The 21,191-nt window shown below is 39.6% G+C and overlaps 1 protein-coding gene across 3 annotated transcripts in view; it reads right to left on the bottom strand.

The window, feature by feature from the left end:
• Positions 1 to 923: 923 nt before the first annotated feature.
• The window catches only part of PLGRKT (plasminogen receptor with a C-terminal lysine), an 82,950-nt gene continuing 62,682 nt past the window's right edge, over positions 924 to 21,191 (bottom strand). For 2 of the 3 annotated variants that reach the window (XM_046023799.1, XM_046023802.1), the window contains one exon: positions 924 to 1,295. In XM_046023799.1, the coding sequence (XP_045879755.1) occupies positions 961 to 1,295 (335 nt within the window). In that variant the 3' untranslated portion in view covers positions 924 to 960. Of the gene's footprint in view, positions 1,296 to 5,563; positions 5,817 to 21,191 lie in introns of those variants that run through there. The other variant, XM_046023800.1, reaches the window with a different exon arrangement.

Here is a 21,191-nt window from a genome sequence, read left to right on the forward strand (position 1 = left end):
GTGCTGCCTAGAACTGTATGTGTATGTAAGTCAAAAGGACTGGCTAAATACGAAAATGCTTGTTAATTTACTGTTATCACAAGTTTTCATATCATCTTGTAATTATTATAGAAATGGTTTGTAAATTCTCAAATAACAAAGTTTGTTTCCTTGCTACATCAGTTCTTCTGTAATATATGACACTCAATTGTTTATTCTCTTCTAAATATGTATTTCTCCTTAAAAAAAAATTTGCGTGTCTTAGTTGGTAGAATTAGAAGAGCCTAGTTTGAAAAATACTTGAGTTTATATGGCCCCAACTCAATTAAATGGATTTAGTGTCCAATCTGGTTATTTGCAATTAATACTCCAATAAGGCACAAAATCTTTTAAAATCTATTAGAAAAGTCCAAGTTTTGTGACTTTTGATATATCCAATATGAATTAATTTTAATAAAAAAATTTTGATCCATTTCGTGTACCTGGTGTTAGGCATTATGTAAGTTATTTTTATCTCTTGCTATTAATGTGTTTAATATTAAGTAGTGAAATAACATTTGTGTATTCGGTCTGGATAAAAAAAGTGGGTGACAGGTTATAATTTATCAAATACAAATTTTAAAGATAGGTTTATCCTTTCTCAGTAGTGCAAAGTAAAATGTTTTACTAAGCTATTGTGTAAAAAAAATTTTTGAGTTATTGTGTGTGGTCACAATGATAAAGATTGCATCACTTTAACAACATTAAAAAAGCAGTAGCAATTATACCATTAATAAGAAGGCAAAACTATTTTTTGGAATAAAAAGTATTATTAGCAGAAACTGTAGTAAGGTGAGGAATATTTTGTTACACACCAAATGAAAAGCCCGAACATTAAGTGATGATTTCTCATATTTTAATAATCAGTGGGGTGACAGAGCCATCACTGAATGTGTCATCAAGAATCATGTGAGTACTAGATGAATACACAATACTTTCATCTCAGCATAGTGCAGCAAGCTCTTTTCTGGTACAACCTATATTACAACACTTATCACTTAAGTGTACATAAGACTGTCTCTTTTTTCGGGAATGTTTATCTAAGCCTGAGTTTTCTATTTCTGAAAGACTTTTGTCTTCAGCTTCATTTTGTCCACTAAGAACAGCTTTCTTCAATTCTTCCAAATTAAGATTTGAATTTTCCATTTCAAGTCGTAGATATCTTAATGATGGCTGCCTGTCAGACAATGCTGCCTTCAGCTCCTGTGACAAGTTAGGAGTGTGTTCCACCATTGTATTTAAGGTTTTCGTATGGATGATGGAGGATGGCAGGACTTCTAAAAGGGGAACAGGAAGAGAGAAAAATACTCAAATCAAGGAACATCGGTGGGGGGGATTTTTGCATAGACATAAAAAAAAGCATTGTCTTAATAGAATTAAACATCAAGACAGAACCAACAAATATCCTGATTAAACAGCTTAGAGTATTATAGCTGGGTGGCTGAAATTACTATAGCCATCACCAAGATTCTGCTTTATTCCACAGACCTTCTGTCATCTTTCTTCATGTCCCCTTAATACTTTCTATGGCAGTTTTGACTCTTCCTGATTTCTGAAGGCATCTTGGTCATTGAAAACACTCAGTTTGACCACAGATGAATTTTTCTTACTGGTAATTCTCTTCTGTGACTAATTTCTGAGTTCTTATAGTAATCCTATCTAATATTCCATGGTAGCGAATTACTGCTTCAGGATGAAGTTTAAAAGGCAGAATCTTCAACTGCTCTGAACTAAATGTCAGGAGATAACCAGTCTTTGACATCCCTCACTCATCTATTTAACAGTTCATTTTTCCCCGGCGTATTTACTTCCAATAAAAAATAAGCTAATACTTTATCTTTCCTCCTAATGCTCTTTCTCATTCAAGTTCTAAACTGACAGATGAGAATTTATACCATTTTTAGTTGTCAGAAGTTTTTGCTCATTTTCTTTCAGTAAGATATCCTAAGTTTAATTCAGCCTCTTCATAAAATTCCCTCTGCTCTAATTTAAATCTCCTATAGTTGGGGCCTTACTGAATGCACAGAAAAGCTAATAGTAACTTTCCATGTACTTAAAGCCAGTTAATTAGGCAAAAACAGTTGTAGCTTCTGTTGTGTTTATTCAGAGGCTGTGTTTCTTGGCATTCTTTTTCATCTGTAGATCGACATATAAGGTGTTTTGACATCTTGGCTATTGTGAATAGTGTTGCAATGAATGTGGGAGTGACCATATCTCTTCAAGACCATGATTTCATTTATTTTAGATGCAGAAGTGGGATTGCTTGATCATGTGGTAATTCTGTTTTTTTTGTTGTTCTTTTTTTTTGAGCAATCTCCATAGTGTTTCCTATAGTGCTGCACCATTTTGCTATGCCTTCCCGCCAACAGTATACAAGGGTTCTAATTTTTCCACATCCTGAACAACACTTGTCTTTAAGGGGGGGAGAAGCAGAGAAAGAGGAGAGAGAGAATCTCAAGCAGACTCCATGCCTAGCATGGAGGCTGATCTCACAACCCTGAGATCATGACCTGAGCCAAAGTCAAAAGTGGGTTACTTAACTGACTTGAGCCACCCGGGCACCTGTCTCTTTTTTTTTATAGTAACTATCCTGACAGCTATGAAGTGATACCATTGTGATCCCCCCCCCTCCAAAGACTTTATTTATTTATTCGACAGAGAGAGAGAGATCACAAGTAGGCATAGAGGCAGGCAGAGAGAAAGGGGGGTGGGGAGCAGGCTTCCCGCTGAATAGAGATCCGGATACAGGGCTCGATCCTAGGACCCTGAGATCATGACCCCAGCCAAAGACAGACACCTAACCACTGAGCCACCCAGGCGCCCCTACCATTGTGGTTTTGATTTCCATTTCCCTGATGACTGACATAGAGCTTCTTTTCTTATACCTGTTGGCCATTGCATGTCTTCTATGCAAAAATGTCTATTCAAGTCTTCAGCCCATGTTTTAACTGGGTTATTACCTTTTTTGCTATTGAGTTGTAGGAGTTCCTTATGTATGTTGGAAATTAAGCCCTTACCAGGTATATGATATGCAAATGTTTTCTCCTATTCCATAACCTGCCTTTTCACTCTGGTTATTTCCTTTGCTCTGCAGAAGTTTTTAGTTTAATATAGTTCCACTTTTCTACTTTTGCTTTTGTTGCCTGTGTTGCACTTTTATTAAAAGTGTTTTTTTAACTTATCTTGAAACATTTTGCAATCAACAGCAACTTTACCTTCTCAAGTCTAAATAAAAGATAATATCGGAATCGACTTGAAATCACACAAACATCTCTTAACCACTGTATTTTGGACTAAAATTTCACTACCAGAGACCTCTTTTAGTTAAAAATATCTGTCTCTCATTTTTTTAAAAGGGGTTCAATGAGTGTTATTTATGCACACATTGCAGGAAAAAATGGCTAGTTAACAATTTAATAATATGAAAACAAAACTAACAATAAAGGTTTTAAACTTATGAATCACAAATTATTGACATATACTTCCAAAAAATTCTTAACTAGTAAGTTAAACATTTTTCTTAATCTTCACTTGCAGGCAGTATCATGTTAGGTTATTTCCAATTAAATTATGTAGTGGGTAGCAATTAAGAGAGTTCTCTGAAAATACTATGAAATCACAATATTCCTACAGAAATAGAAATCTGGCTAAATAGCTATATATAAATGTGCTCAGAAAATCCATTTTTAAGCAACAATTTGGAAACAACCTAAATGTCCACTAAGAATGGTTAAATATATATATACATATGATAGATTTATGATATAGAATACTTTAAGGAAGTTTTAAATTCTATTTTTGGAGACAACGTGAGAAACTGCTCACAATATGTTAAGTGAAAATCAGGAGATATACATACATATCTCCAAAAAAAAATTTTTTTAAGGTTTTAAGTAATCTCGGCAACCAAGTGGGGCTCAAACATACAACCCTGAGATCAAGAGTCACATGCTCTACCCATTGAGCAATCCAGGTGCCCCTACATATCTCATTAACATTGCTTTCCAATTCCTCATTAAAACAGATTTTTTTAAATTTTCTCATTAAATTCACGAATTTTTTCAAAGTCTATAATATCTGTGTTTCTCATTTTTCTTATTTATATATGTTTTAGTCTTTAATATGAGCATATTTTATTTATTCAGAAAAAGTGAATTAACAAAGGCAACACAATGCAATCTGGTTATCCCAAATTTGAATCAGTAAATCCCTGAACTTTGTAGTACTCTTCTAATATTATTTAAGAATTCTGTAAGAACTTGCATTAAATAAATCAGTCTCTGACCAACAGTATAGAAAAGTAAAGTGAATAACTTTATAATCATGTTTTAAATCCCATAAAAGAGAAGCAAATTATGGTTAGTGTGCACCGTAATTTTATCTGAGAGTCTTATATACAGGATAGACAGGCTATAAAATATAGTTGTGATTTATTAGACTGAATATATGTTGTGAAATATAGAATACTAAGTTATTCATAACTGAGCTTGCATTTTCTGAATTTAGTATGACCCATTACACTGCTTAGAGTAGTTTGTGAAAGTTTGCATTGCTACTTAAACTTAACTTCCAGTTTATCTTTATAAATAGTTTATTACTAATAAAGTTGTTTTTGTTTTGTTTTGTTTTTTAAACCATTTCGGATTTGAGCTGTCCTCAATTCTGGGGCTTGCTTTTAAAGAAAATCTACTGCAGCTTCCAAATGCTTGAAGAAGCATCAATCAGGTTTTCAGCTGAAAACTTCCCTTGGGCAAACTTTCCTTGACTCTAGGCCCTCTTCAGTTTCTCCTGTAGATTAGGCCTTTTTCTTTCTTCATTCCCTTACTGCACCAATGAACTTAAAGGTCCAGGACAAAGAGGGTGGGAGGCTAGGCTCTCCCCTTTGGTGACCTTTACAAATAAAAGTAAAATTAAAAGGAAATTTTTGATGGTGTGGGCCACAGCACAGCCTTTTTGCAACGGAGTAGAGTCATTCATTAGTGAGCCCCTTCATGTTTACCACTGCAGGATCCTCAGTGGTCTCTGAGCTCTGCCCCATGTCCTCTGGCACTCAAACCAGTGCACACTTGACCACCTCCAGCCCTCTCAAGTTGAGATGTTCTGTCCAGTTGCTCCAGCCCCCCCAGCATGCTCTCTCCCAGGCCCATGGACTTGACTCTGGTCCAACCTGAATGGGTCCCACCTCGATCGGGTCTTTGGGCAACCAGTATATCCTTTGTGGTCCCCCCTTTCCCCATCCAGATCATCAGATTGCCAGGAGGTGAAGGGCTCCAAGTGCCCCTCAGGAGAGACCTTTGTTGTTCCCGCTTTTTCTCCCTCTGGTGAGCTCCCCAGTGAGAACTTACTAGAAAAGCAATTACAAAGGAAAACTCCACAAACTTTTAGGCATCACAGCCTCAGAGTCAAGGCTAACCGCGCGAAGCCCAAGCGCTCTGGAGCCAGGGAGTGCCGGTGCCTTTCTAAATGGTTGGTGGTGCCCTCAACCAGTAATTGGAAGTACATAGGCGGTGGGGGTGGGGGGTGGGGGGGCAGCAGGGGCACTCACCTGCAAGTGGTTCTGATGCCTGCCGAGGTTCCCGCACTTGCTGGTGAGCCCTTTCCCCCCAGGAGACGGAGCCGCAGATCCGGATACGTAGGCGGACTAACTCACGGCTGCAAGCCTTAATTATCTCGTCATCGTTCTGGGCTGGGATCTCTCTGGGAAGCTGGCTCAGTAGTAAGAGCCAAACATTTAGCAGGTAGGACAAGTGCAGGTGCTGCATGTTGGACCAAATCGTTTCTGTTCTGGGCGTTTTTTCCTGTAGGACTGAAGCCCCTGTCTCCCACCAGCTCCGCCTGTGTTCGAATCCTGGACTTCAGCCTGCTGTCCTAACCAGGTTTCACCAAGCTTTTATAGCCCTTGGGCGACCACTTAGACCTGAGTCAATTGTCCAAGCTCCACCCCTTTCTCCACCCACCTCCTTGGGATTCTTCCCCCCACTCCTGCCCCCTATTATCTCCCGCCTTTCACCCTTAACAACTTTCCTCCCTTTACCCATCTTTCTGTTCTTGGACCCTTTACAGTTATATATATATATTTTTTCTTTTTTTCCCTTAAACTATTTTGTATACTTAGGTAAAGTTAGTAAATATTTGAAGTTTTCCTTTATTATAAAGTTAGGCATTGCCCTTACAATAAATTATATCAAGAAAAATAAAATTGAAATCACCCATATTATCTCAAATTCAGTTTTCCATCATGAACATTTGTTGCATAATCTAATCTAAATAAGTTATTAGTATAGTGTCTGGTATATCAACCCATAAAGATATAATGAATGAAAAGATAAATTAACAGAGAGAACTGATGACTTTTATCTAATCCTGGTAAAAATGTTAAAATTCTCAATGCATCACCTTAAGCTTGTACAATATCTTAAGTTACAGTGCACTTTCTCTACTGATTTTCTCTACTATCTCCCAAACTATCTGGGAGATAGTTTGATTGTAACCAGTTTTTTGAATATCTTAATTTTAGGTTGTATTGTTTCTATATCCCTCGAGACTGGAGAGAACACACACACACACACACATACACAGAAACAACACCCCCCCCCCCCAAAAATCCCACAATTCTAGAAAGGATATTTTGGTAATACAGGCTACAGCACAGACATCATGTTTATTTATTCATTTATATTTTACTGTATTCTGTGTTTATTGTATTTAGTGAGGTAATTTTTAACAGCTCCTGATTTAACAGTTTGAGATAATATGCTCATTGAACAATCTTTCTAGATGGACATTAACTTTTAAGTGTAAATAAGTCCATTTTTTCCAATAATTTTTTGCTTGTATTCATAATATATGCAGATTACCTCAGTTCTACCAGGTAAATTAGAGACATGGAGGAAGTTAGGGTAGCTTTGGTTAAAGTAATAACTGAACAATCACAAGTACAACATGGGCTAGAATAATTCTGATTTCTAGAATGCTGCTAATTGCAACAGGACCCAAATACTAAGCATTGCGTAATTAAAACAACAATAATAACAAAAGAAAAGGAAAACAAAAACAAAAAAAAACAACCCTGACCAAAACTATGAGAGGGTCAGAGGTAGTGCTTTTACACAGGTTTTTGCTAAGATAAGCAGTTTGGGAGAGGCTTCTTAAAACTGAGGTTTGAAGGGTTTTTTTTTTTGTGGGTTCGTAGTCATTGCAAAAAATAATCCATTTGCAAGGCTGCCCTCCAAAGTAATCGCTTGTGTAAAATATAAGTTTCTGGGGGCAGTCGGTGGTTGCACTAAAACTACAGTAGGAGACTGATAATCAGCCTCCTTTGACCATCTCAAAGGACCTCCAGGAGAAATCATACAGGAAAAACCAGAAAACCAGTTAAGCAGGGACATGCAAGCAAAATTTTTAAACAATCAGATATGATAGGAACATGTATTAAGATGACCTAAGGGTCTTTCACATGTCTGTGTAGAAATCAGAAAACCTTAATTGTTACAACCATAGCAAATTATACCTTGTGACTTGTCTTTGTGCTTGTGACTTGGAGAACGGCTTCCGAGCACGCATACCCCTTTCTTTTGCAAACATAATCCCCTGTATCTAATAAGCTTCAGGGCAATTCTGCAGAGCAGTCGGAAAGACTGTATCCTTGGCTATAGTCCTCAGTAGAACAACAGACAAAAGCATTTAGCAGCCTGCTTTAATGTTGGTTTTCTTTCAGTCAACAGGGGGATTTTTACTCTACCTCTATAGTCTTTTTTTTTTTTAAGATTTATTTATTTGACAGAGAGATCACAAGTAGGCAGAGAAGCAGGCAGAGAGAGGGGGAAGCAGGCTCCCTGCAGAGCAGAGAGCCCTATGTAGTGCTCGATCCCAGGACCCTGAGATCACCACCTGAGCCACCCAGGCCCTCTACATATGTAGTCTTATAGACTCCTCCTAGCCGTCCTGTGAAATGGCCATTTTCCCATTTTATAGAGAGAAAAAACAAGTTGCGAGTACTCAAATACTTGTTCAACTGTTTAGCACTGTTGCCAGATGTGGGCTTACCCTACTGTTAAGAGTAACATACAAGGGGCGCCTGGGTGGCTCAGTGGGTTAAAGCCTCTGCCTTCGGCTCAGGTCATGATCCCAGGGTCCTGGGATTGAGCCCCTCATCAGGCTCTCTGCTCTGTGGGGAGCCTGCTTCTCCTTCTCCTTCTCTCTCTGCCTGCCTCTCTGCCTAGTTGTGATTTCTCTCTGTCAAATAAATAAAATATTTAAAAAAAAAAGTAATAGACAAGTGCAGGCTTCATAGGCTTTGTAGGCACAACTAAAAGGCATTTCATGTTGTTAAACAACAACAGAACCCAAAGAAACCTTTTAAAAGATTTTATTTATTTGACAGAGATCACAAGTAGGCAGAGAGGCAGGCAGAGAGGCGGGGGGAAGCAGGCTCCCCACTAAACAGAGATCCTGATGTGGGGCTCGATCCCAGGATCCTGAGATCCTGACCTGAGCTGAAGGCAGAGGCTTATTAACCCACTGACTCAGGCACCCCACAAAGTAACCTTTTAAAAGAGAAAAACCAAATATATGCCATATACATGTCTGGTAAATGCTGGAGCAACAATTCCTACCCATGTCTACTGGGTTCCAAAGCTCCCTTTCTTTGCTTCTACTGTATCCAGCCCCAACTGGAATTAATCTGCATGGTGAAGATTAATAGATAAACATTAATGCCTTTAAGACAGTCATTTTAGGTACAAAGGGGTAAGTGAATCTATAGATTAATTCTCTAGGCCGTGCATTGTAGAAATGATTTCCCAAGTTTCTTGCTGGTAGCAGAATCCATGTATCACAGTTCTGGCCAGGATAACATAAGCACACATGTGGAAGTTTCTGGCAAAGCCTCTGCTTTTCTGATCCAGGCACTAAACCTTCTTCTTTTCCTGCCTAAAGTACACATTGAGATTCAGAGGTGCAGAAGCCATCTTGGGACCAAGAGGTGAAAAGCTTAAGGAGGAAGACCTGTATATCAAGCAGGACTAGAGAAGTATGAGTGCTGGTTTCATTCAGATGCTAAGCAGTATTGATGGCTTACTCCCTAGGCTGGTTTAAAGCTCCCATTACAGGGTTTTGTTTTGTTCTGTTTTGCTATTTACAGAGAACACAATCCTAATTGATAAATATATGTATAAGTGGATTAGTTTTTTATATGAGAAACAAGCTTAACATTCATTTATTTCTCATGAGGGCTTTAGTCATAATTCAGTAGCACTTGACTTAGTTATTTTAGATTGAAGTAATCATTTGATTGCTTTTACAGGATGGTTTACCACAAATTATCTTTGTACCTCTTAAAAACTAGTTATGTAAGGAGCGGTGAATGTACTTTCTGGGACCAGGAGACCTACTTCCAGGGATTTTGTGGAAGATGTGGTCAAGGAAGATGTGGCAAGGGCAGGTTCTGTGGAATTGCTTTTTGTGTCTGGTGCTTTATCTTTGTCCTATCTAGGCTGTAAATTTCCTGGGAACTGCCCTTGTTCTTCTGGGTTAGATCTCCATTTCACAGAACTTTGTCCCAAGTAGCTGACAACCTCTGAGGTTCTACAGTGCCTTACTGAATTCCCTTGCTCCTGGTCTCCTACCCACCACCTTCCGGCTTCTACTCCATCCAGTTGGGGTCAGCCTGTGGTTCTAAAAGAAACTCACTTTTTTAAAGACATGAGACTCTGCTCTTTTTATTTCACCACTAATGTCTCTCTAGCAGCTTTACATTTTGTAGCAAATTCTCACTGTTTTCACTGATGTGTCAATAGCAACAGTCCCACTCAGTTCCCAGGATAATTAGTGTTGCTTCAGGTCTATTTTTCTTTGTCTATTTCTTCCATCATTTCATTGGGATCTGGAGGAGGAGAGGTAAACCCTTGTATCTTTTTTTTAAACATAGTGATCAGAAATGGGTGCTGACTGTATATCTCTTCAACATCCTTGGGACCACTCTAGATGTTTGTGCTTTCACTTCAGGTTATCATGCTGTTTTATGAAGAAGACTGAAACAAAAAATGAAGGAAAATTAGGATCTTAAGAAAGTTCTCTTACTAGCAAACCTTTGGGAACTCTCTTGGCTAAGAGGTTAGAAAAGATAAATACCTTCAATATTTTCTTATTTCTCCTCAAATAACAATAGATGTGCTAAGGGGATGTTCAGAAAGAATTATGCCACTGGATGGATACTTCTTGTGAGCAGGGATCTTAGTTTTTTCACTAAGGATACATGCTTGTCATGTAGTAGGCAGTCAATAATAGGTCCCCAAATACGTTATTGCTCACCATGAATGTTGATATATTGGGTCAAAAATTAAGGCTCAACATTATATGCTGCATTGACATCTGGTGTAACAGGGAGAGACTTAAACAGCCCAACCATAAGTTCCCCACCCTACTTGCTTGCCCAGTGGAGTCCAGCTCTCCTAGCCAAACAACTCTACTCAAGAGGACCAGGCACAGTTCTTGTTTATCCCTCATTTTCCTGCCCCTCATGGAATCATTCAAAGAAGCCAGTCACATTCTCTCACAGGAACGACCTTCTCTCACAATAACCTCACCCTCTTGCTTCTGCAAGGCCTTCCTTATAGAGCCCCTGGTTGTTCACTCTGTTCTGAGTGCAGCTCCCATTTAGCCATGCAGTGTCCTACCCTGAGCTGCGAGTGTATGTGATTAATAAACTGCTGCCAGTCTCATATGTCCAGTGTTGGTGTCCAGTGTTGTATGTGGCCATCCCTATAATCTTAGGCAGAATTTCCTCCCTCACCAATGGGGTGAATAGAGGGCAGTTTAAAATATTTGGGTCATAGACAAGGTGGCCTATTCATGACCAAGGACACCTGGTCAGCTTTAATTAACTCCTCTTGGCTAACTAACTGGTTTGATGACATGGCAAAGGCCTCCTGAGACGGAGCTACCAACTGCTGCAGGCTCATATTTTGGGTACACTTTTTGTCTTTGTCAATATTGCCTTCTCTTCCCACCCTAAAATGTTCTCATCCTCAAGACAAGAATTGTTGTTAATTGATTACACCAAGTTTGACATATTGTTGGGTTTGGCCTGTGTTTGGCAGATGGTCTCTGAGTCTCCTACTTGTAAAGGCAGACACAACTAACTTTAACTGTTTGGCTCTTGAGTCCCACTAGGGTCCAGCTAGAACAATGTGGTCACTGCATCTAGCCTGGTGACCATCCCTCGCAGCTTGGGGGTAGCCATGTGGATATTGTTTGTGATTGTGCACCCCTGAGATAGGCTCAGAGTTGGCCCTCTCTGAGTTTTGTGGAAAAGGAGACTACTATCCTGGGAAGAATTAAGAATAACACCTCAGTTGCAGGTCTATGGCCAGGTACTAATGAGAAAAGAAAAAGGGAAGGAGCATTTGGTACAAGCTCCTGCCAATGTACTTGGATTTTGCTTAGTGTTGCTGATTACCAGCATACCAAAGGGCTAATCTGGCGATGATGGAGCTTGATGACTCCCACATGGACCATAGACAAAATGTATCATATGTGGACCCGGAGCCTAGGGAGATTGACTGGTATTCCCTGGAGGAAAAGGTGGTTGCCTGTAAGGCTAGCTGCTATGCTTCTGAACTTTTCCCATAACCACCTGTACAATGGGTAATTGGATCAAAAGAGAAACTAAAAGCCATGACTTTCTGTAGTTAGAAATGTGAAATATTTTGAGAGAAATTATATACAGAGAGCGAGAGAGAGACAGGAAAGAAAGGCAAGAGCTGGGGTGCTGTGATTCCTATACTTAACAGCAGACAGCACAGCAGGACCTGTAAGTACTCTTCTGCTGCTGCTGCCTATGCTTCCTTCACAACAAAGATCCCGATCCTCGGGGCTACAGGGAAAAACACCTGTGGCATCCCTGTGGCACAGCAAAGGAGTTAGTTCAAGCTTCCTTAAACCCTGTAAGCAACCATTGCCATGGGGGTGGCCCCTAAACCTCATGATACTGATTTGAAACTCTGAAGGAAGAAATAAATAAGCATAGGGTAGAGAGGACCCCCCCACACACCCTCAAATTATATTTAGTGGCCAACCAAAAAAGGGAGAGAGAGAAAGAAAGAAAATGAAGGAAAGAACAAACAAACAAACAAACCTGGCCATGGGGAAAGGAAAAAAACAAAACAAAACAAAAAACCCTGAAACAAAGACCCACAGTTAGACCCAACTGAAAGTCCAAAATTTACTAAAATAATGTAAATAGCAAGAGATAAAGACCTATTTATTGGCTCTTGAATCTCTACAGCATAGATTCTGAATTAATTTTAACATCTGCTGAAATCTACCAATTGCTACCAATTGGACATAATACTAGACTCAAATTGTAGGTATACCTGGGGGTCCTACTACATATTAACATGGTACCTGCTATAATCCTTGGAGGTTACTACATATGAAATCAGAGAACAAATAGGTATGTCTTACTTTAACCACTAAGACTGTTGTTTTGGCTAAATTACCCATTGCACCCATTGCTCTAAAATAGATTTTAGTAAGCATAGATACTCTGACCCAATAAGTGAGAAATTAAAATAAAGAGAAAGTCTTTGGTACTTAGCATTTGGCTTGATAGAATGTGACCCCATTAACTCATCTGCACGTTTTTTACAAACTCTTGGGCTATTGTTTAACACTTGCCCCAGGGTACTACTTACTCACGTTATCTAGGATGATGTTCTCATTAAGATAAATGGTCCTTCAGATTCACCGAAGGCCTAAGGCCTGTGGCTCCCACTCCCAACCTGGGCCTTTATTCTAGCCCAAAGTTTCCCTAACGTTGCAGCACAGAAGAATTGCCTGGGAGATTTAAGAAATCCTAATGTGTTGCATGCAAAACAATCAAATCAGTATATCCTGGTGTGAGAACCAGGCATCAGTATTTTTAAATATCTCTAGTTGTGTCTACAGTGTGCCAAACAGTTGACAAACCACTATGTAGCCACTGGTGAAAAGGCTCTGGTGAAAGATTTTAGGAATTACACCATTTCATTTGTTACTTACACAACCCTGAAGATATCAATAAAGTTAGAATTCCTAAATATATCAGTCCTTAGTATAAATGGGTTATGCAGTACTTTAAATGTCTTGTAAAGAGCTAATGTCAGTATCATAAGTGTTGGGTCCCCCAATAATTGGTCCATGGTCAAAGGAGCGAGACTGATACAAAGCGAAGGTCAAGCAAAGCTTTATTTCGTGCCAAGCATCAAGAACCAGACCGACTGTCAAACAGACTGGTCGGCCCGCCCCTTACAGAGAGGACGACCCCTCCCTGCTTTCCTGACTATTGAGCCAAGGCCCTGTGGTTGGGCCTGGCCACACACAGGTGGCTAATTGAATTACAATTCACCCCACAGTAGCTATGGAAACTAGCCTATCACCTTGGTAGCTAGGAGACAGTCTGCGGCCCCACTGATCGAATGTCTCCACCTGACCTAACCCACCCTTGTATTTTGGCTGTTACCTGGGACTGGTTTCCCAGACTTGCTTTTAAATAAGTTCCTCTGGGGCGGGCAGGGTCAATTTAAGTTTTACTGCATAAACAACAAAATGACTATTCAACCGAGGTGGGGCCACTCTGGCTAAATAGGCCCTTACAATAAGGATATGCTAATACGGTGGAAAACAGATGTGTAAGTACAGAAAGGGGAATGTATTCTGGAACTTGTCTAAGGTTCTAGCCAGTGTTTTATAGAAACATGTTAATTACTTCAATTTATATTCTTGGAACACATGTGAAAAATTAATACAAAGATGTTCAGTCATGACTATTGAACCCAAATAATCATACTTTATTCCTTCCTACTTGATTTTCAACATTAATCTTTTATTCTGCAGGGACATCAAATGTCACTTATAATTTGCATATTTGAAGTGATTAGTAAGTTATGTTTTATATTTACTTGTCTCTGGCTCAATAAACCAATCTTGAAACAACTCAGTAATCCTTATAGACTCTTCTCAAACAATTTTAAAGCATGGGTATGTCAGAGAGGACATATAGCTTTAGAACATAGCTTTTTAAAGCTTTAGAAGTACATATGATCCTATTGATATTTAAGAAGTATTGTTTTCCTAGAAGCAAGTTTGAACAGAATTTTTATTTATTTGAGAGAGAGAGAGAAAGTGGAGGGGCAGGACAGAGGGAGTAGAAGAATCCCAAGCAGACTCCCTGCTGAGCAAGGAGTCCAATCCAGGACTTGAACTGAGGACCCTGGGATCATGACCTGAGCTGAAGGCAGATGCTTAATCAACTGAACTACCCATGCCTCCAAGTTAGAACAGTGTCGCAGCCAAAGCGACAAATCGACCAGGAAACTCGACCAGGAAACGTGAGGGCAAGAGGATGGTGAAAAGAAGCTAAAGAGACAAAGAGATGGGGGCGGGAGGAGCACTGAGGAGGATGTCCAGCAGTGCCGAATTTATTCAGGGCAGCGAGGCATTATATAGCTAACAGGAATAATTACAGAGAAGTATCCATCATTAGCTAATTATGAAAGAATTTGTTACATATGCATAAAACCCTCCAGGCTTCCCCATTAACTACTTCAAGGTCTAAATGCAGATCTTCCAAGGCCAGTGGTCTTTGTCTTCAGATAATAATTACAAAGAAGTAACAACAAACCTGAGAGTGTTTTTCTGAGCTGTGCTGGAACAGCAAGGACCAGGTAAGAATTTATGACCCCACCCAAATTGCTCTCATCTAACTAGTAGACGTGTGGGAAGTCACATAGGCGAGCGCACAGCACAGAGCACAGACCCTTTCTCAGTGCAACTCAACTTTTCCGTCCTAAGCCTTTTGTTAGGCTATTCGGACTTTAAAGGAGACACACAAGTCAGGGCCTGGTTTGGGCCTCCTCTCAAGCCTTATCATAGCCTCCCACAGAACAGAATTGTAAATTGACTTTTTTATGAAGTGAGGATTGTTTAATTCTACTTTTTTGGTTAACATTAACTGATAGATGCAAGTGGCTATATTCTTTTTTGGGGAAAAGTGATACCCAAAAGCATTTGATGAAAGGAATCATCCTGAATAAGCTGGCTACAGTGGAGAAAAAATTAGATTAAAAGTGTAGGGCAAGTTGTATGCTTTATAGGATTATGAACTCTCTTAATCTATGATTCAGTGGTTTCTAACAAGTGACTTACTGATTTTTGATGAGGGTGCTTTTCCTGCTGTTAGGTGTTTGTAGAGTATTTGCTCATTTCATTACAGTGAATGAAGAGACCTTCTTACTTGCCTCCAGAGTGATTATCGAACCCAATAACCAGCTGCTTTGAATGCCTAGGACCACTTCCCTAAAAGGCAAAATTTTTGAAAACCCTATTTTCTTTTAGGTTTTCTTGTCCACAGGTCTAGATAACTCAGATAATTTTGGGTTTTCCAGGATAGCCCTGATTTCAGTTTTATTTGTTTTGTAAATATCAATTGTTTAAAGCACCACTAAATGTTATTTGAATTTTTATACCTTTTCTTTCCTGAAGTATCATCTAAATGCATTAAGCAAATATGGCCCCTGATCACATCACTTTCCCTAGTTTTATTTCTCAATGTGTTCATTGTGTCCATAGAAAATGAATAGTTATTTTCTGACAAATAGGGTATACAATCAACTGATAAACAGAGAAAGGTTTGCAGTCAGCTGTTTCTCCTTTGTAAAATAGAACTCATGAAGTTGTATAGTAGAATGAAAATAGCAATAAACAATGGGATACACTTGGGAGAATGTCGATAAACACAGAACAATAATATTAGGAATTTACTGAGTGCTTGTTATCTGCTAAACACTTTGCCTGAATTATTTCATTTTACCCCCCTCAGCAACCCTCAGAGCTAGCTAATATTAGTACCACCAAACTGCCAGAGAGGTGATAGAGGAACAGAGATTCAGCCACATGCTCAGGTTTGGTGAGCCATTGGAATGAAGGTTCATACTGAGACTCAATCTGCAGAGCTTGGGCTCTTAACCCCTGGATACTGACCACAGTTCCCTGAGAAATTTTGTAAACATGATTTTATTTTTCCCACCCAACAATCATGTTACATGTAATAGTGAAAATGTAATATAGGCTAAGTACCTTTTAAATTTAAATAGTGAGGCTGGGGGCACCTGGTGGGTCAGTGGGTTAGGCCTCTGCCTTTGGCTTGGGTCATGATCCCGGGGTCCCGGGATTGAACCCCGCATCGGGCTCTCTGCTCAGCGGGGAGCCTGCTTCCTCTTCTCTCTGCCTGCCTCTCTACCTGCTTGTGATCTCTCTCTCTGTCAAATAAATAAATAAAATCTTAAAAAAAAAACTAAATAAATAGTGAGGCTGCTAGCCTCACTAGCAATCTTTCAAAAATTGTCTGTTAATTTTGTATACCTGGAAAGCTAAAAAGTAATGGTTATTCATCACTCTTGAGGAAAAAAATATACATTCCAAACAAAGTCAGAAGAGAGTCTAAATTATTGGACTGTAAATTCAAAGTGGTGATTCTCAACTAGGGGTGATTTGGAGACATATTTGATTGTCCAATCAAGATGGGGTGGGGGTTGCTATAAGCATCTAGTGGATAGAGCCCAGGAATGCTAGTAAACATCATGCAATGACAATGCATGCAACAGCCCCCTACCGCAAAGAATCATCTGGCTCCAAGTTTGCTGAGGTTAAGAAATCCTGAATTAAGGCAACAAAATAGTTTCATTTACACTATTAAAATTATATACTAGTAAACACTACTAGAATTATCCAAGTAATTACAAATGCAGAGATGTGATGCATTTAATAAATTCATGAAGCTAATGGTCTGGCATATTGAGTCTAATAGTATATTTTGGTGAGTTCTAAAATATATTGGTTTTATGCTGGTGTTTAGACTCAAGTTCTTGATTAACTGGCAGAGTACTAGATATTTAAATATTTCAGGAGCCAGCATACATCTTGAGAGTGTCTGCATCTCGTAAAGAAACACATTGATAGGGACATGTAGGTGGCTCAGTCAGTTGAGCTTGTTTCTTGGATTCCAGTCGGGTCATGATCTCAGGGTTGTGGGATTGAGCACCACATCAGGCTCTGCACTCAGTGGGGAGTCTGCTTGGATTCTTTCTCTTCCTCTCCTTCCTCTGGTCCCCTCATGTGCTCTCTCTATCAAATAGATAAATAAATCTTAAACAACAACAACAAAGAAACTGGTTGATGGCTCAGGACTCAGTCTTATTCTGTTGAGAAGGAGGTTCCTTAGTTACTAGAGGTTTTGTTCCTTGATTGCTTTGTCCTTAAAAACCTGATCTCAGGCACCTGGTGGCTCAGTGGGTTAAGCCTCTGCCTTCAGCTCAGGTCATGATCCCAGGGTCCTGGGATGGAGCCCCACATCCGGCTCTCTGCTCAGCAGGGAGCCTGCTTCCTCCTCTCTCTCTGCCTGCCTCTCTGCCTACTTGTGATTTCTGTCTGTCAAATAAATAAATAAATGAATCTTTAAAAAAAGAAAAAGTAAAATAAAAACCTGATCTCTGCTCACTGGCACTGTGGTGAACATCCCAGTGAGACTGGGATACTTCTCTCCCAACAACTTGAATAATCTTTAGTGAAAACCTTTATGTCTGAATTCTAAATAAAAGGATCTGGTCTATAAAATTAACACTATTAGCATAAAATCTAAAAGTAATTTTGTTTCAAAAATTCTGAGTATATACAGTAGATGACAAATGTTAAAATTCAGTTCTTTCTTTCATCTGCTTCTCTCCTCTTTTTGAATAATTCCATGCTAAAGCCATTATGAAGGGCAGAACAAAAGAGGTGTCTGGTGTTGGCTCAGAGGGATGTGTTGAAAGCCAGGAAAAATAAGGGCATCCACACTGGGGGTGGCAAGGAAGGGAAGGTAGCCTAGTGAGAGATGTGTGGGCCTAACTGGTTAAAGTTGGCTTCTGCACAGTGAGGCAGGCTAGTGGAATGAGTAGGTTGAGGAACACATCTCAGCATGTGTAGTCAGAGCTCAAGCAGTGTTAAGAGGGGATCTGTGTAGAAGGGCTTTCCAGCACAGGGTATTGATACTCAAATAGACTGAGAAATGCAAAAAGAAAATGAGAGGGGCACCTGGGTGGCTCAGTGGGTTAAGCCTCTGCCTTCAGCTCAGGTCATGATCACAGGGTCTTGGGATCAAGTCCTGCATCAGGCTCTCTGCTCAGCAGGGAGCCTGCTTCCTCCTCTCTCTCTCTGCCTGCCTCTCTGCCTACTTTTGATCTCTCTGCCAAATAAATTAAAAAAAAAAAAAGAAAAAAGAAAATGAGATAATGCTTTAAAAATCTTGATGAAAAATTATTAACAACTGGGAATTCTGTACCCAGCCAATCTATCAATCAAGCATCAGAAGAGAATTAAGTTATTTTTAGATAGGTAAGGTTTCAACAGGCTTCCTCCATTTACTCTTTTTCAGAGAGCTATAAGAGGATGAGTTCCAGCAAATGAGATAGTGCAGCATAGGGAATAGGAAACAAAAGACGCAACACAGAAATAGGGAGAAGGGAACCCCTGCCATACATGAAGGGAGAACTCAGGATAGGAGCTGAGTAGAGGGAAAACAGTCCAGGTGGGAGCAGGTCAGACGTCTCCAAATTTCTTCATGAAGGAGATACTGATAGACTAATTAATGTAAATGGATGTCTTGGGAGGAGATTTAGAAACTGACAAAGAGTTCATGGTCAAGGAAATGATAAATATATAGAACATTAAAGATATGAAACAACAAAACTTACTAATTCCAGAAAAGCAGGAATCCAAGCAAGAAAGGAAAAATAATCATATTTTACTACATGGCACAGTTGTGAAAAGTGTTCATAATCATTATAACGCAAACACTGAATACTGATCTAATCGAAATGATCACCTAACAAGATTGGAAGAATGGGGCAATGGGGAAGGATGCAAGCATGTGTAGTTGTGGTGGAGATGGTGGGGTGGGAGAGTTGAAAGCAAATTCCTCATGATTTGCATATTACATCAGGAAATAATATTTTTAAAAATTGGAAATATTAAGAATTGGCTACACTGGAATGTTATTTAGAGATGTAGTTAAAGTAACACTGTCTGTACTAAAATAGGAGTTGCTTTCAACTACTTTCCCTTGGCCATCTCATTTCAGTTTGAACTGAGTTCAGTTTGCTTGTAGCACCTGCATCTCTTGCCTACAAGTTTTGTCTGACCTCCAGAACCCACCTTGCCTAAACACCCTATGTGCTAGAGAAATAATGGTCCAGGAACTGCCTTCCACCAGTGAACTACAAAGTAGGTTATAAATACCCCAGCTTTTTAATTCCTTGGGTCAGATACCTCTGGGGTGAAGGGGATTCTAAATCATTTCTCAGAGTTCTCCAGCAGGATTAAGTTTCTCACAGAGGTAATTTCCTGGGTAAGATTTCATTTTCTTGTTTTCTTCCCTGTCCTATCTTACTTCACCAATTCCCCACCAGCATTTCTGGGATTACCTGCCACGTAAATGACTTGCTCAAGTCACTATTGCAAAATTTGCTTCAGGGAGATCTTATACTGAGACAGCTAAAAAAGATAAAAGGGAATATCTCTGAGGAAAAAGAAATGGGAGGGAGAATGGACTATTTAAGCCATGACCCATGAATCTATTTGAAATTTTTTTCCCTCAAACACTCCTAGTAGGAAATTGACATTTCTGCTTGAATTGCTAAAGAGAACTTATCAAAGTTGAACAGAACTTCCTTTGCCTGCCTACTTAGACTTTCAGGCTGTTTCAGAGATGTCAGGCTTGTCCTAAACTTCCAGTTCAGAAAAAAAAAATTGTCTGGAAGGTCAGTGCTATACTCTGTCCATAGTCCATGGTTATTGAATTTAAAAAAGTAGCCATCCATAGGCACAAACTGTATTCAAACCCCAGGTGTCTTTTTATTGTTTCTGGTTCTTGAAAGAGCATTAGTTGGAATCCTTTCAAAATGTTTAATTCCTTGAAGATGAAAAGAAAGCATTCCTGAGGCCAACTTTTCTCTGGAGTAATTTAAGAAGATGTAAAATGATCAAGTAGTTCAATCCATCTTGGGTTCCTAGCATTCTCCTTCTCTGTTTCTTTTTCTCAAATCACCTGGGTGGATAGAAATGGTGCTACCTTCTACTCCAGTCAGATCTCCATCAGCAGTAAATTAATGGTGAGGAGATGGTAGGAAGAGAAGGAAAAATAGTCACCTGTATTCCTCAAAGACCAGTCATGTTACCCTGATATCCTGACAGCTTTTCACAGACTTCCTGTATTATATTTCAGTGTCTACTGGTATCTCTGATCCATTGACTTGCACATGTATTCAGCAGCTGTTTCTTTATAGCTTTTTGAAACCTTCACCAAGCCAGAATCCCAGATTGCCAGGTCTCCCTAGGACATGACTTCATGTGGACACATCCTGAACTCTATTCCTCTAACACCAAATGAAATGCCAAAACCAACTCAGGGTCAGTGTCTGCCTGTCCCTCATGTCCAGGCAGAGCAGAAACATCCACAGAGTGCTGCTGGCCACAGATGAAGTCCTCTAAGAAAAAATAAATAAACTGAGGTTAGCAATCCATCATTCAACCCCATGGCACTTGTGGACTGAGAAATTGTGAACCAGAAATGTCTTCTAAACCAGAGACTTAGCAATGTCATTGAGTCTTTATAACTGGGATATAGATTTCCAGTTACTTTTATTGGTAGTTATGATGAATTTGTTCTACCCAGACACACTTCTTACCATCATCCAAGTAACCAAAAGAATAAGCATAGCAAAATAACTGGCCTGCAAGAGAATCCCACAGGTGACTTTGGTCCCTGGCGGGCTCAGCTCCCCAAACCAACGGCTCCCTTGGCAGCTATTTTTGGGCTATTTACTGTAAGAGACATTCCAGTCATCTCCATCCCTTCATGAAGACTACTCTTTTTTGGTCCTCTTCTTATTTTCCTTATCTTCTAGGCCTTTCTCTCTCTGCCTCCCCTGCCCCTAGCCAGTCTAGACTTCCTGGTACACCTGCAACCCAAGCACTGCTCCAGTCTTCATAAACTCCAAGAGTGACCCATAGTTACTAGTAGAAAAATCAGAAGAGATGGTATGTAGTCATCCCTGAGTACTAGAAACTACTTTCTGCAAACTGGATAGCTGGTAGAA

The sequence above is a fragment of the Meles meles genome, chromosome 11, assembly GCF_922984935.1.
Source record: "Meles meles chromosome 11, mMelMel3.1 paternal haplotype, whole genome shotgun sequence".
Taxonomy (NCBI): Eukaryota; Metazoa; Chordata; class Mammalia; order Carnivora; family Mustelidae; genus Meles; species Meles meles.